Here is a 12,570-nt window from a genome sequence, read left to right as displayed (position 1 = left end):
GGAGTCCCCCTTCTCAGGGCAGACCCCAAGCCCAGTGTCCCCATGCCAGGGATCTCCCCAAGTCCTGGCCTTTCCAGCTATGCAGGGGTGCTTCCTATAGGCAGTGGAAGGCTAGGGCTAATGGGGCTTAGCCCCCCAAAATATGGGGCAGTGGTGGCAGTGCATAGGTGTGGGGGGGGGGTGTTTTATTTTTTTTGAGCAAGCATGTTCAGTTCAAATATTCATGACCAACCTCTGGACAGGTGACTGAAAAACCAGGACCTGAAGGTTTCCTTTTTCTCCCAGGCTTTAAGTAGAAAATGATTACTTCTTTTTTTACCTGTGTTGAGATGCCCTCCTGAATCTCAGGAAATGTATTAGCTTTTCCTGGGGACGTGAGAAGCATTTGGATTGCAGCTGATCCCTGGAGACTTCTTCACGGTTTGCTCTGTACTAAATGGATGGGATTTTCTTTCATCCCAGCAAGGCACCACTAGAACAGACATCTTTGTAATTCTGAAGATGAGGCTTGTTTATCCTTCTTCAGTGTTCGTTCACTTAATCCTGTCTGACCAGTGCTGTTACTTCTGTAGATTGTTTCTTGCACACTTGAAACAAGCAAAGCACTAAAAACAAACTTTTATTGACTGTCTCTACTCTGAGCTAAAACACTAGATTTTTTTTTTTTGGTTGCAAGCTTAGTACTGCTCCAGCATTTTGCCCCTCACCCATGCAAACTCAAGCAGGAGATGACTAAGGACTCTAGAACAGCGGCTCCCAAACTGTGGGTTGCGACCCCAAGTGGGGTTACAACATCAGCAGGTGGGGGTGGGAGGCTGTGGATTGGGATTGAAGGGTCATGCTGAGGAAATGGAAAAGTTTGGGAAGTATGGAAGAGAGGTTCATGGAGCTGTGAGAGGAGCATGCCTATTGGATCCCAGTATTTGGAGCCCATACTGAGGCAGATCTGAGTTGCTCGCACTCTGATCTAGCTATCCCAGACTTGCAGGTCTGTGGGCCAGCAGCTTGATATAGGCAAGCTAGCTGACTTTAAGAATTGTACTGCAAACCTCCACCAAAGTGACTTTTTTTTTTTCTCTAGTTGTACAATAAGATATACCTGAAAATTATAGCTAGAGTTCAGAGAATTGCACTGGGCCACTGGTAGAATATATGCCAGAGCATGGTAGCCATTTATCCTATATCTTCATGGGATCTTTCACCCGAAGGTGTTGTAAGAATTGCCATTTACTGGGAAGGACCATAAGCCTAACATCTGCTATCTTGTCTCTCACTGGCAATGTGGAGGCTGAGGAGGACAGTGACTAGGTCTATAATCCACCACTGCCCTCGAAACCTATTTTCAAGATCCACAGATTTCTGGCTGAAGAAACTTATAGCTTTTTAAGGAAAGATTTAAAAACAAACCAAGCTACTGTTTTTCTTGGGACTTAATTTTAATCACCTAGTAGCTGGAAAGCAGTTCCGAACTTCTCTCTCCCCTCCCTCACCCACTCCACCCTGCAAATAATTCTCTTCAGACTAAGGTAATTTCAGGTTTGGGAACAGCATAATGATTTCTTATAGTAGGCAATTCATGCATACCATCCTTAAAAATGAGGAAAGTCATCCTACAGTAAATTATTTCCTATCTCCCTTCTAGAGCAGGGATAGGCAACTTTTTTCCAGGTGTAGTCTGGAATAGCTCATCTCAGATTAGAGGTGGTTGGGTACTAAAACCTGGTGGCTGCTGGTATTCAGCCTTGTGGCAGCACAGGAAGAACCACTACAGCTGAACACCACCAAAACCCTATGTCTGCAGGCAGGATCTGGCCACTGGAAATTTTGAATGGAGATGCAGACCTCTCTGAATTGTAATTGTGGGTATTCGCATACTTTTAATCATAGTTGTCTTTTGCAGACCCCTTAGACATAGTCTTCAGACCCCCAGGATCTGCAGACCACAGGTTGAAAACCACTCATTAGATCTAAAATCTAAATCTAAATCGGGGGCACAAAACTCTCTTTTGGCCCTATTTTATCATTCAGTTTGTGGTATTTTCTTGTCAGGTTTCCCTGTTAACATTCCCTTGGGAAAGGGATACAAACATTGGGGCAAAGTGTTTACTAGATAGTTTAAAGCTTATCTACCAAAGTCATACAGGTCATCTAAAGTGCGATTCCATGCTGGCAGTCTTTACTACAACTGCAGTATTTATGGCAAATAATGGGGTGCTTTAAATATTATTTTTTATTTAAATCAGCAGCTTCAGATACAGATGCTCGGGGGAAGCTTAAAGAGAACAAATTCTGTTAAGGTGTGCCAGTTGCATTTCTGAAAGAGTGATGTTATGTTGTTTGAATTTTCAGTCCTTTAGGTGTACATTAGCAATTAGCATGTGATGCTGCTTGTGTAAGGATGCAAAATGAGGTTGTTCTGAGACCCACAACACTGCGTCTTCTGATTTTTGTTGTTTAAATTTAATATGCGAAGTCTTGACATGTTTACATAATATGGCTGGATATATGATGTTCAGTTGCCCTCATAGTTTTTGTCTGATTTATCTTGCTAGTTTAATTCACAGTTGGATATTTGTCCTGTCTGCTACAAAAATGCATTTTTCTTTGTTTATACTACAGAAGCTTTTAAAATATTTAATTGCTATAATCTTTTGAGTACTTGGCTAAAATTAGTATTGTTATAGCTTAACAGGTAATAAGAGAGAACTACAGACTAATAACGCTTGTTCTAACTGTATTGTTAAAATATGTTTATCTTCACAGAAAATTGAAAATCTCAAAGAAACAACTAATGTGAGTTAAACTTTTTCACCCATTATGATTTTGCATCTGAAAAATCACATCCTTCATCTTGTTTAAATCTAAAATTAAGATGTTGTTATGAAAAGACGAGACTGAAATTTCCTGCAAACTGAAATTTGTGGATATTAAAAATGATCAAATTTGGGTTTTTTGTTTTTAAGCTTTGTATTTATATTGCATTGCAATGAAATAAAATAGATAGTCATTTTCAAGTGGAAAACTGAAACCATCTGTGCCAAAGCCAATATGGAAAATGTTATTCTGGTTGAAAACGTGTTTCAATTTTGTAAACAACATTAATGAATTGTCATTGAAAAAACTATAGCTTTTGCTTAAGTGGTATTTTCTAACAGGAAAACACTCTACCAGAAAACTTCCAAGTAGCTCTGGAATCTTTTAAACAAGGAACACAAGATGTATCTTATGTTAAGTTGGATATCATAGAAAATCCACTTTCTTTGTTTCCATTTCCTTCCCCACTCTTCTCTTGGACCTCTTTTTATATGAATTGGTGATAACTGGAGACTGGAGTTGGGGGCCCGGGAGGGTCCATTTCAGTCCTGTGCTCCTTCTCTGGTTATTAGGGGTGCACTGATTTAAAGATTTTTGGGGGACCGATACCGATGACTGATTATTGACCAGCTGTATTGGCCAATACCGAGCCGATTACCGATATGCAGCCCGGCAGCGTGGAGAGCAGTGTCCAGCTGGTAAGGGGGTGGGAGCTAGGGTGGGGCTGGCGGCTTCTGGCACAGGGAGTGTGTGCCCCCAGATCTGTGTATGGGCTGAGGGTGAACTGCCTGCTGTGGGCTTGGGGCCAGGGCTGCTCCATCCTCTTCCCAATGGCTGTGCTCAGGATGGGGTGGGCATTGGCGGTGCGGGGGGTGGGGCATGGGCGCTATGGCAGATTTTGGGGTGGCTGTAGCCCCCTCCAAGTGCTGCCACCACCCATCCTGGCCTGAGCGCAGCCTCTGGGAAGAGGCTTGAGCAGCCCCAGCCCTGAGCATGCAGCAGGCAACCCACCCTTCCCTGTGTAGAAATTCAGGGGGCACATTTCTTCCTTGTGCTTCCCCTGGGGGTCCAAGCAGCTGGTGGGAACTGCCCCCCCCCACACCCTCTGGCTGAACCCCATCCTGTGTCCTGCCCTGTCCCAGCCCTGCTCCCTCCGTCACTAGGGGCCTTGATCTGCCCCCCATGCACCTTCCCTCCCCCACACTCCTTACCCCCAACTGACTTACCAGCTGGACTGTTGCTCTCTAAGCTGCCGGGCTGCCTGGCCACATGTGTGCTGCGGCTGTGCACATGCACACAGCATTTATTGACGACATTATCTGCCACATCAGCCAAAAAAGCTGATTGCTGATAATGTAAATTTTCCTTTTATTGGTGCTGATACGATATGGACCAATGTATCAGTGCACCTCTACTTGTTCCTCTAGCCTTTCTAATACTTGCTTCAGAAATTATTACTTGATTGTTCCTCCTTCTAATTTTATTTTTATTCTCGGTTGGTCCATTCTTGGTATCCTCTGTTTTTCCTCTTGCACTTGCCACAAATTACTTAAGTCTTTCATGATTGGGTCTTGTCACTTGAACTTAGGCCAAATCTGTGGGATTTTACTCCCTTACACTCTGCCCTGTCTACTTCCATCACTTCCCACTACTAACAGTGTTGTCACTTTCTGTTGCTTTTCTTGCCATCACATCAATCCCATAGTAACCTCTCTGTTAGAGGCAGCATCTTTCTTCTCATCCCCCTCCATCCTGTGTAATAACTATTTTAATGTTCCTTTTCCTCCCCCTCTTCATGTTTAGCTCCCCCTCTGGTACTGCTTTCCTATTGTTGTATCTTTAATCTACTCAAGTTTATAAGAGCTTACGTTATTTCTGTCTGTCGGGTTTCCTCACCTTGCCCCCACCTCCCAAATTATGCATTTCTATAGATTCTTCTTCAGAACTTGATCTGTTTGTAGTTTCTTGAAGGCTTGAAATTGGCTTCCATTTTTCTTCCCTTTTCTTTTATTCCTGCTCTGTCAGTGTTTTACTGTAAGCTATATTGCAGTTGTTTTGCATGGTTTTTTTAACAGTAAATTTGTGTCCCTTTAACTCATTAGCTATACTCTTATAATGAAAAGTTCTAGTGTCAATACATTGTTGATAATATTGTGTATGTACTGTGTTTGTGGTAGGAAGATACTGAATGTTTTTGTTCCTTCTCCTAGAGCATGGTAGAATCAATAAAACACTGCATTGTGTTGCTACAGATTGCTAAAGTAAGTATACTGTTAGCTATTTTGAACTTGGAAGGGAAGCTCACAAAAGTTGTGTGTAGTTTTGAAATGGTCTAAAATATTCTTGTACACTGGTTTCATACTGGTAGTTACTGTGTACGTAACTTGGTAATTTAGGTTAAATCCAACAACTTCAGTTACTCTAGCCTAGAGGTGGGCAATTATTTTGGGTGGAGGGCTGCTTACTGAGTTTTGGCAGATAAATATTAATTTTCTAAATTTTTGGGGGGGCTCCACGGGCTGGATAGAATGGCCTGGCAGGCCGCATCTGGCCCGTGGACCACATTTTTCCCACCCCTGCTCTAGCCTTTGTGCTTTTAGTCAGTTGGTGCTAATTATGGAATTATAAACATCTTTTGTTTCTTTTTAGATGCAAAAGTTTTATTTCATAACTTAAGCAAGTTCTATCGTAAGAGGGTGGTTTATTTTGTTGTAAGAAAAAAGCATTTCCCTAAATATGGAAATAATAAAACCTTGCTCTTTGCTTCATGAAGCTTGCATTGCACTGTTTCTGGGTTGATTCTCAGTACTTTTTTGTTTAGTTTGGTTTTTTAGTGGAAGTGGCAGTGTAGTTTTAATTAAGGAGGTATGTTCAAACGTTCTCCTGAGTACAGATTTCCTAACTGGTGTTGGAATCCTAGTGGTGACTTTTTTTTTTGTTCAGGTGTCTGCCGTTGTTAACTTGTTGAAAAAGCTGATGGCCAGTCCAGTAGGAGTGGCTTGCTGTAAATGATCAATCAGTTATTAGTCTATTACTGTACCTGTAACAACCCCAGCTTTTTTTCCTGTAGGCTCAGTGTATTAACTTGCCGCTTCACCAGCTCCCGAGCTGCAGTCCCAGGCTACTGATTGTGATGCTGCTTTGAACTTACTACTTAGCTGCATACGTGTTCTTTGTTCCTTATTCTTGGGACAGAGAACAAAGTCAACAGAAAAGTCTTCCTTCAGCCTCTTATTTTCTTGAAAGGGCATTTGTGGGTAATTTAAGTGAACGTTTAGGTTTTGCAAAACTAGTCTTTAAGTTTAGTAGCATTTTAAAAATACAAGAATAGTTTTTTTGTTTCGAATTAAGCAACTTGCAGTGTTTGCAGTTGGGTTAATGCAGCCTTACTTGCCATGCAGATGATCCTAAAAGTAAGTGCAAGTAACAATGAAACCAACCCCTTTTCTTTTTTTATGTTCTTGAATGAAGTATATAGTGGCAGAAGAGAAAATTGTGATTTACTTTTTAATACCGGGAGAGAGACTGGTATTCACATCACTTGCCAAATTATGCCTTAGACCTGTAGAAGGAATGTTGTAGAGGTGTGTTTTGGTCTGTTTTTACATTATACTTTGGCCTTGAATTTACAATAATTGTCTACTACATTGTCTTATGGTAAGCATATATCACTTCTAAATCCCCATTCTGCAAACATTTGAGGCTGTTCTCAAGTATATTATGTATGATGGATGTTTTAACAACCAAATTATGCTTACCTTTCATGAAGCTTTTGGATGTTTTTAAAAAAAAAAAAAAAATTTTGGTGTAGAATAGAGCTGATATTTCATCTTCAAATGTTCTGAACTAGTGCTGCTTCTGGGCTTGATTTTAGGTGTCAAGTGCATCCAGCAGTATTGGGCAAATGAGTAGAATTGATGCACCTGAAGCCTCTTGGGATCACAGCTTTTGTGTTTAAAATTAATCCCAATGAATGGGGTCAGTCAGAGTCAATCTGATCTCATGCTTGCAGTTTTTTTATACGCAAGCATGAGATCAGATTTTACATAGTACTGTTGTCTTTGAGGTGGCCCAAAGCACTTTCAGAATGAGATAAATGTCACTGAAATGGGCATATGCTGTACTGCAGTCATAAATATACCACAATGGAAAAGAGGACAAAATAAACCTTTGCCCTTTTGTGCGAATGACCATTGTTATTGTCAGCCTCTTACTACTGTATAGTGCGTGTGTAATGTAGCTCTATGGCTAGTGTTCCAGCAACAACAGATACGTTTACATTTTACAGGGAAGCAGAGGTGTTCAATTTAATAAAAACATGTTCTTGATGACTGAAAACTTAGACTTTTTATATCTTTTTAGCAGTGTCTGCTTAGGCTTGTCATTTTTTTTGCCATCCTTGTAATGATGTTAGTTATGCAAGTTGAAGCAATTTAGCAAGTTTCAGAATAACAGCAACCCATATTGAATCTTGATTTAACCAATGTATCAATGTATTTTAGTTTTTAGATGCACAGTTGCTTGACTTGCCATTTGCTGTCTCCTAAGATTATGTTTATAAATGAGTCCTTCATATTAATGTGTTGGTTTTTAAAACAAAAACTGAAACTAAGCTCAGTGGGAACAAGTGACCTGTACTGCTCCACTGTCAGGTTTGAAACCAGACATCTTTTCAGAGATGTAACAGGAAGATGAATGTCAAATAATATATGTTGAAATTCAGGCAGCCTATTGCTGAATAAAACTATAAGCTATAAATAATAAATACGATATTGTGACAGTTACTATGACTTGACATTAAAAATCAGAACTAAATTTATCTGGTTGGCTTGACTGATACTAGACTATTTAGCAGGTAAATCACTAATGCCACACCCAACAATTGTGTTTTTCCTTGCTTGTTACAGGTAACATTTTCAAAAACTCCAAAGTGTTACTTAAATGTTCGTTATGTGAGACTTTTTAGAAAACTCATACCGTGTTCAGATGTCAGTAGACTCATAACAGTGTGCTTGTCCTCTACACAGTTAAAGCATAAATTTATTTTTCAGTGCAGAAGGACGTGTGGATAAGGTCTTAAGATAAAGAAATAATATGTAGGACCAGTTTTCTGAATTGGTTAGTTACTAATAGAGTGTTCCTGAGGAAACCTAGTACATGTAATTTTCACGTAACATGACTGATTAATGATAAAAGATTCATGTGTTGATATTTTTAACATTTTTCCTTAAGGACCAAAATAATGAGGAGAAGCACGCAGATGGACTGATAGTAAGTTTTAAATCTAAACTTTTATCTCCCTTTATTTCGGCAGAACATGTGAACAGAGACCTGAATTTCCACTCACTTACAAAATACTTTCTCCTTTCTCTTATTCACTGCTTCAGATGTCTTTACAAAAAAACCCCTGTTGATATTTTTTCCTTTGACCATCCATCATAGCCTCTAAAGGAAAAAATAATAATTTTATAACGGTTCTGCTAATTTAAATGGCAACATTATGAATGTATTTTTTTACATTGACTTTAAATATCTAGTGTGAACTGGTGTTATGGGAAATGATTGGGAAATAATTTGTGGTGAAATCTGACATTTTATACATAGTTGTTCATGGGCTATAGGAAGCTGGGTTTCTCTCTTCCAGTATTCTGCATCCGAGATACAGCAGCGGAAAGAAAATGTCACGTTTATTTAATCCTGATCTCATTTTTTTAAATAACTTATTTTACTTTACTTTGGTTTTAGTAGTACATGAGATCTACTGGTTTTCATTCTGTTTTTAGTAATTAACAGCAGACTGATTACACTATAGCTTGACTTCCTAAAATACGGAGTTTATTTTAATCACAGCCAACACTAATTTCACAATCCTAATATCTTACTTCCTTGGAACCTACTCTCCATGTGTGTTTAACATGGAAAAAATTCCAATTCTCAAGCAACAGGCATTCTGCTAACAGTTAAACTTGCTGCAGCAGCAGTACACAACAATAAGAAAAAATGTAACTTAAGGGTTGTTAATACAGCAGCAGAACACACCAGGCCTCTGTGCCTACATTTTCTTCTGTTCTTTCCAAATTGATGGCTTCTATAGCATGTCCTGAAGGTCTGTCTACAGTTTGGGACTATATCTGATGAAGACTGGCATGTGAATTAAGAGCCATGAGACCCTCGCAAGTAATTCTATCTGTTCCTTCTCTGCCTGTTCCAAGAGTAAAAGGGGTCAGGCTTATAGTGCTGTCTACCATCTGTCCCTGGAGGCTTCAGCATCAGCTGTGAAACTTCCAAAACTTAGTTTTAGCTGTTTTAAAAGTATATATCATTTGTGACTCAGCATAGAGGCAACCCCTTGTTGGCATGCACAAGGTCTGATGAGCTTTAATACATTTCCAGAACTCTTGATCCCTTATTTGGAATTGAACTCATGACCATAAAGTAGATGCAGAACAAAACTGATTGCTCTGGTTGTTAAGGTAAATATTTGTCATCTGGTAGTTGGGAAGATGCAGTGTTAAAAACTCAAATTAAGATATTGCCTACAAAAATCCTTGCCCCTCTTGCATATTTCTTCAGCTGTTGTGGCTACAGCACCATTCCAACTTTTTCCCTTAAATTTTTAAGCGCTCATATGGGATAAAATGATTATACTGAAGCTTGAGACTTTCCTCATGGGCAAAACAACAAAGCATGTTGGCCTGCTTCTCCTCTTGGCATGGAGAGAGCTCATTTTTGGGTAAGGAAGTATATCAGTTATTATGCTCATTTACTAGTTAATGATTCTGGAGCTGAGTGCTAGTTATCCAGGAAAGGAAACGTGTTGACCTGATCTTCAGAGTGAGAGTGTATGTACAGACTTTGTTTAATAAGTATTGTAAGTATAGCATAAAAAGAAATGCATGCAGCTGTGCAGGGGCAAATCTTTTTCACTTCTATAGGGAAAACGAGTCGAATGTTGCAGAACAGGTTATACTTTACGGAGATTAGACTATGTAATTGTACATAACAGCATGGTCTCTCAGAGGCAAAGAATTGTTTAGAGACCCAGACAGTTGGTTTCCAGCTGTACACCTCTGTGCTAAAACCTCCATGCAGGCATAACTCGGAGCACGGGTAGTCATGGGTCAGCACATGTTACAAGTGGAACGGGCAGCCTTTGTATGTGGCCCATGGCAGATTGGCGAGGGGGCAGGCAGCACAACACTGTCCTTTTAACTGTTGTTGAGGCAAATTAAAAAAAAAAAAAAAAGCGGGGGGGTGTTAAGTTGTGTTCAGGCTTGAACTTAATCTGATGATTTCAGGTATGGAAAAATACTCTATTTCTGCTTAAGTTTCACTCTTGTTTTCCATCAAGTACAACATTCCTATCAAACCAGCAGTTTTATAGGGTAGTGAATATAGAGGTAGCCTCGAAACTAACATGTCTCATGAAGTACCTTAAGATGTGAACAAATATAACTTGAAACCATTTTAAAATGAGAGGGCAACTTAGCACTCAGAAGCCAGAATCAGACACTATAGCAGGCAGATATAAGTGAGCTACATCCAGTGCAACTTCATACAGGATTAAGCTGTGGTAGTTTTTTTTCCACTTAACCATAGAGGTAAATGTATAATGGATCAGAACATCTTATACTGCTGTGACTTAATACCAGTATAACCTTTATATCTGCTTTTGTATCTGCCCTAAACTGTACCTGCCTCAGACAGTTGATCCAGGGAGATGGTACCTGTGTTAATTTTTACCTATATGTGTAAGCATTCCTTTGGTAAAGTCCTACCCATGATCATGCATTATCATTTTTTCTGTACTTACCCATCCATCTTTGTAAGTAGGCAGAGACACCATTAAGTGATTGTTTCTCAATCTCTTGAACTCTTTGGGATAAATTTTATAGTGTTAACAGTTTTTTACTTCATTGTTTATCCCATCTAGTTTCTGTGATCTGTCAAAATGGTGAACAATGTATCACAGCAGAGTGGAAGTAACACTGTGACTGACTCAAAATGATTTTCCTTTATACTGACCAGTAATATCTAGTTATTGGTTGAATGCATTGTTTCTGTTTGTGCCACTGATTGGTAAATAATATCTGTTGTTAATGTAACACATACACATGCCAATGGTAATACTTCTGCAGTTGTGTGTATGCAGTCAATGGGATTAAATGAAGAGGGATTCTCAGGCTAATAGATGAATTTGAAAATATAACTCCCATAAACAGTTTTAACAATGGATATTTCTGAAAGACATTACAAAGGACATTGTTACTAAATCCTGTCTATATTCATTTTAAACTCCATAATCTCTGCATAGCTATAAAACTTAAATGCCTACACAAAAGCCTTGTCTCATGAACACTAACATTTTTTTTAAACAATTTTGAACATTATAATGGCACATTGTACTTCCATTCAGATTAAGGCTATTGCAGACCTATTGCTGAGTTTTAAAATCTTGGCTCTTTCAAAACAAGTGGTGTTGGCATATGATTCAGATTTTCCATGTAGGTGTGCAATTTTGTATACTCAATTTTTTTCGAAGAAAAAAGCTCCGTTTGCTGAGTTAGCAAATATTGAGTGTTCTGGTCAGGTTTGCTTGAAAATTAGCATGTATGCAGCTCTAGGGGAGGGAGTTTTTGTAACAGTCAGGATATTTCATGTTGACTGTTCAGTATGGGGTGATTAGCTATTGAAAGAGGACAGACACTGGAGTGACTGGATCAGTTTTTCTGCTTCCATGGTGTAGTCTCTTGAAAGTTCATGTTGCAGGTTTTAATTTTGATACGGCTGGTTTGAATGGGGAACTGAATTGAATATTGAATTGATTGCTATTGAGAAATTGTAAACTAGATGGAGGGAAGAGAAGGGGGAAGATTAAAAGAAGTTGAATTTTTCAAAAACATATGTTTTTCCATATTACAATTAACTGCCCTGCCCACATACCCCCTCAGTACATTGGAGGGCTGATGCATTGATTTCAAAACTTACTTAAGTCACAGTACCAGTTTGTACCTGCAGTGCTAAGAAATATGGATAATTGTCATATCTTGAATTCAGTGACATTAACATGACTACTAAACATAACTAATGCTCCTTGAACGTCTTTTAAATTTAGATGGGTAAAAAAGGGAGGAAGGGAAGGGATGAATTCTTTAGAGGAGGTTGGGAGAGAAGCCAATGCTATAGTTGACATGGATCTAAACACAAAAAGAAATAACCCTTATAGGGATATATAACATCAAGATGATAGTTGATTAGCTTGGAAGCTTATTTAACTTTTTTAAAATTGGTTTCAAAACAAAATGAGTGATACAAAGTTTATGCTAGGTTTAAACCTACACATAGTAAGGTAAAGGTAAACTTAGGTTGCTTGCTTGGTTAAAAATGGGAATAGAATAGTTAAAACAGAAAATCAAATAAAGGCAAATAAGCATCAAAAACTGCTATAAGCAGCAGAAGTAGAAGCATGCTGTTGTTTCTTATCCTTAGTATTTCCTATCCTCAGCAGCAAGGTTCCCTCTAAGGTACGTGCGTGTGCAGCCATGCACAACTAAAAGTGTGGCTGCGCACAGCCTTTTCAAGGCCCGCACCAGGAGAGGAGCTGAAGCTCCTAGGCGAGGTTGGGGCGGGAGCCTGGCACGGGCTCCGCTGGCTCTGGGTAAGTGCTTCACTCCCCTGCATCAGGGCCGGGGAGTGGAGCACTTCCTTGGAGCCAGTGGAGCCCGCGCCAGATCCCTTCCCCAGCCTCCATCCCTG

General features: G+C 39.5%; 1 protein-coding gene across 4 annotated transcripts in view; it reads left to right on the top strand.

Annotated features, from left to right (window-relative positions):
- The window catches only part of OSBPL9 (oxysterol binding protein like 9), a 179,614-nt gene that overhangs the window by 133,435 nt on the left and 33,609 nt on the right, over positions 1-12,570 (top strand). For 3 of the 4 annotated variants that reach the window (XM_019501317.1, XM_019501320.1, XM_019501321.1), the window contains 3 exons: positions 2,764-2,793; positions 5,025-5,075; positions 8,047-8,085. In XM_019501317.1, the coding sequence (XP_019356862.1) occupies positions 2,764-2,793; positions 5,025-5,075; positions 8,047-8,085 (120 nt within the window). The remainder of the gene's footprint in view (positions 1-2,763; positions 2,794-5,024; positions 5,076-8,046; positions 8,086-12,570) is intronic. The other variant, XM_019501318.1, reaches the window with a different exon arrangement.

This window comes from Gavialis gangeticus, unplaced genomic scaffold (assembly GCF_001723915.1).
Source record: "Gavialis gangeticus isolate Ggan-Ray unplaced genomic scaffold, GavGan_comp1, whole genome shotgun sequence".
Classification (NCBI taxonomy): domain Eukaryota; kingdom Metazoa; phylum Chordata; order Crocodylia; family Gavialidae; genus Gavialis; species Gavialis gangeticus.
Note: the sequence above shows the minus strand (reverse complement) of the source record. Positions and strands in the feature narration are given on the sequence as shown.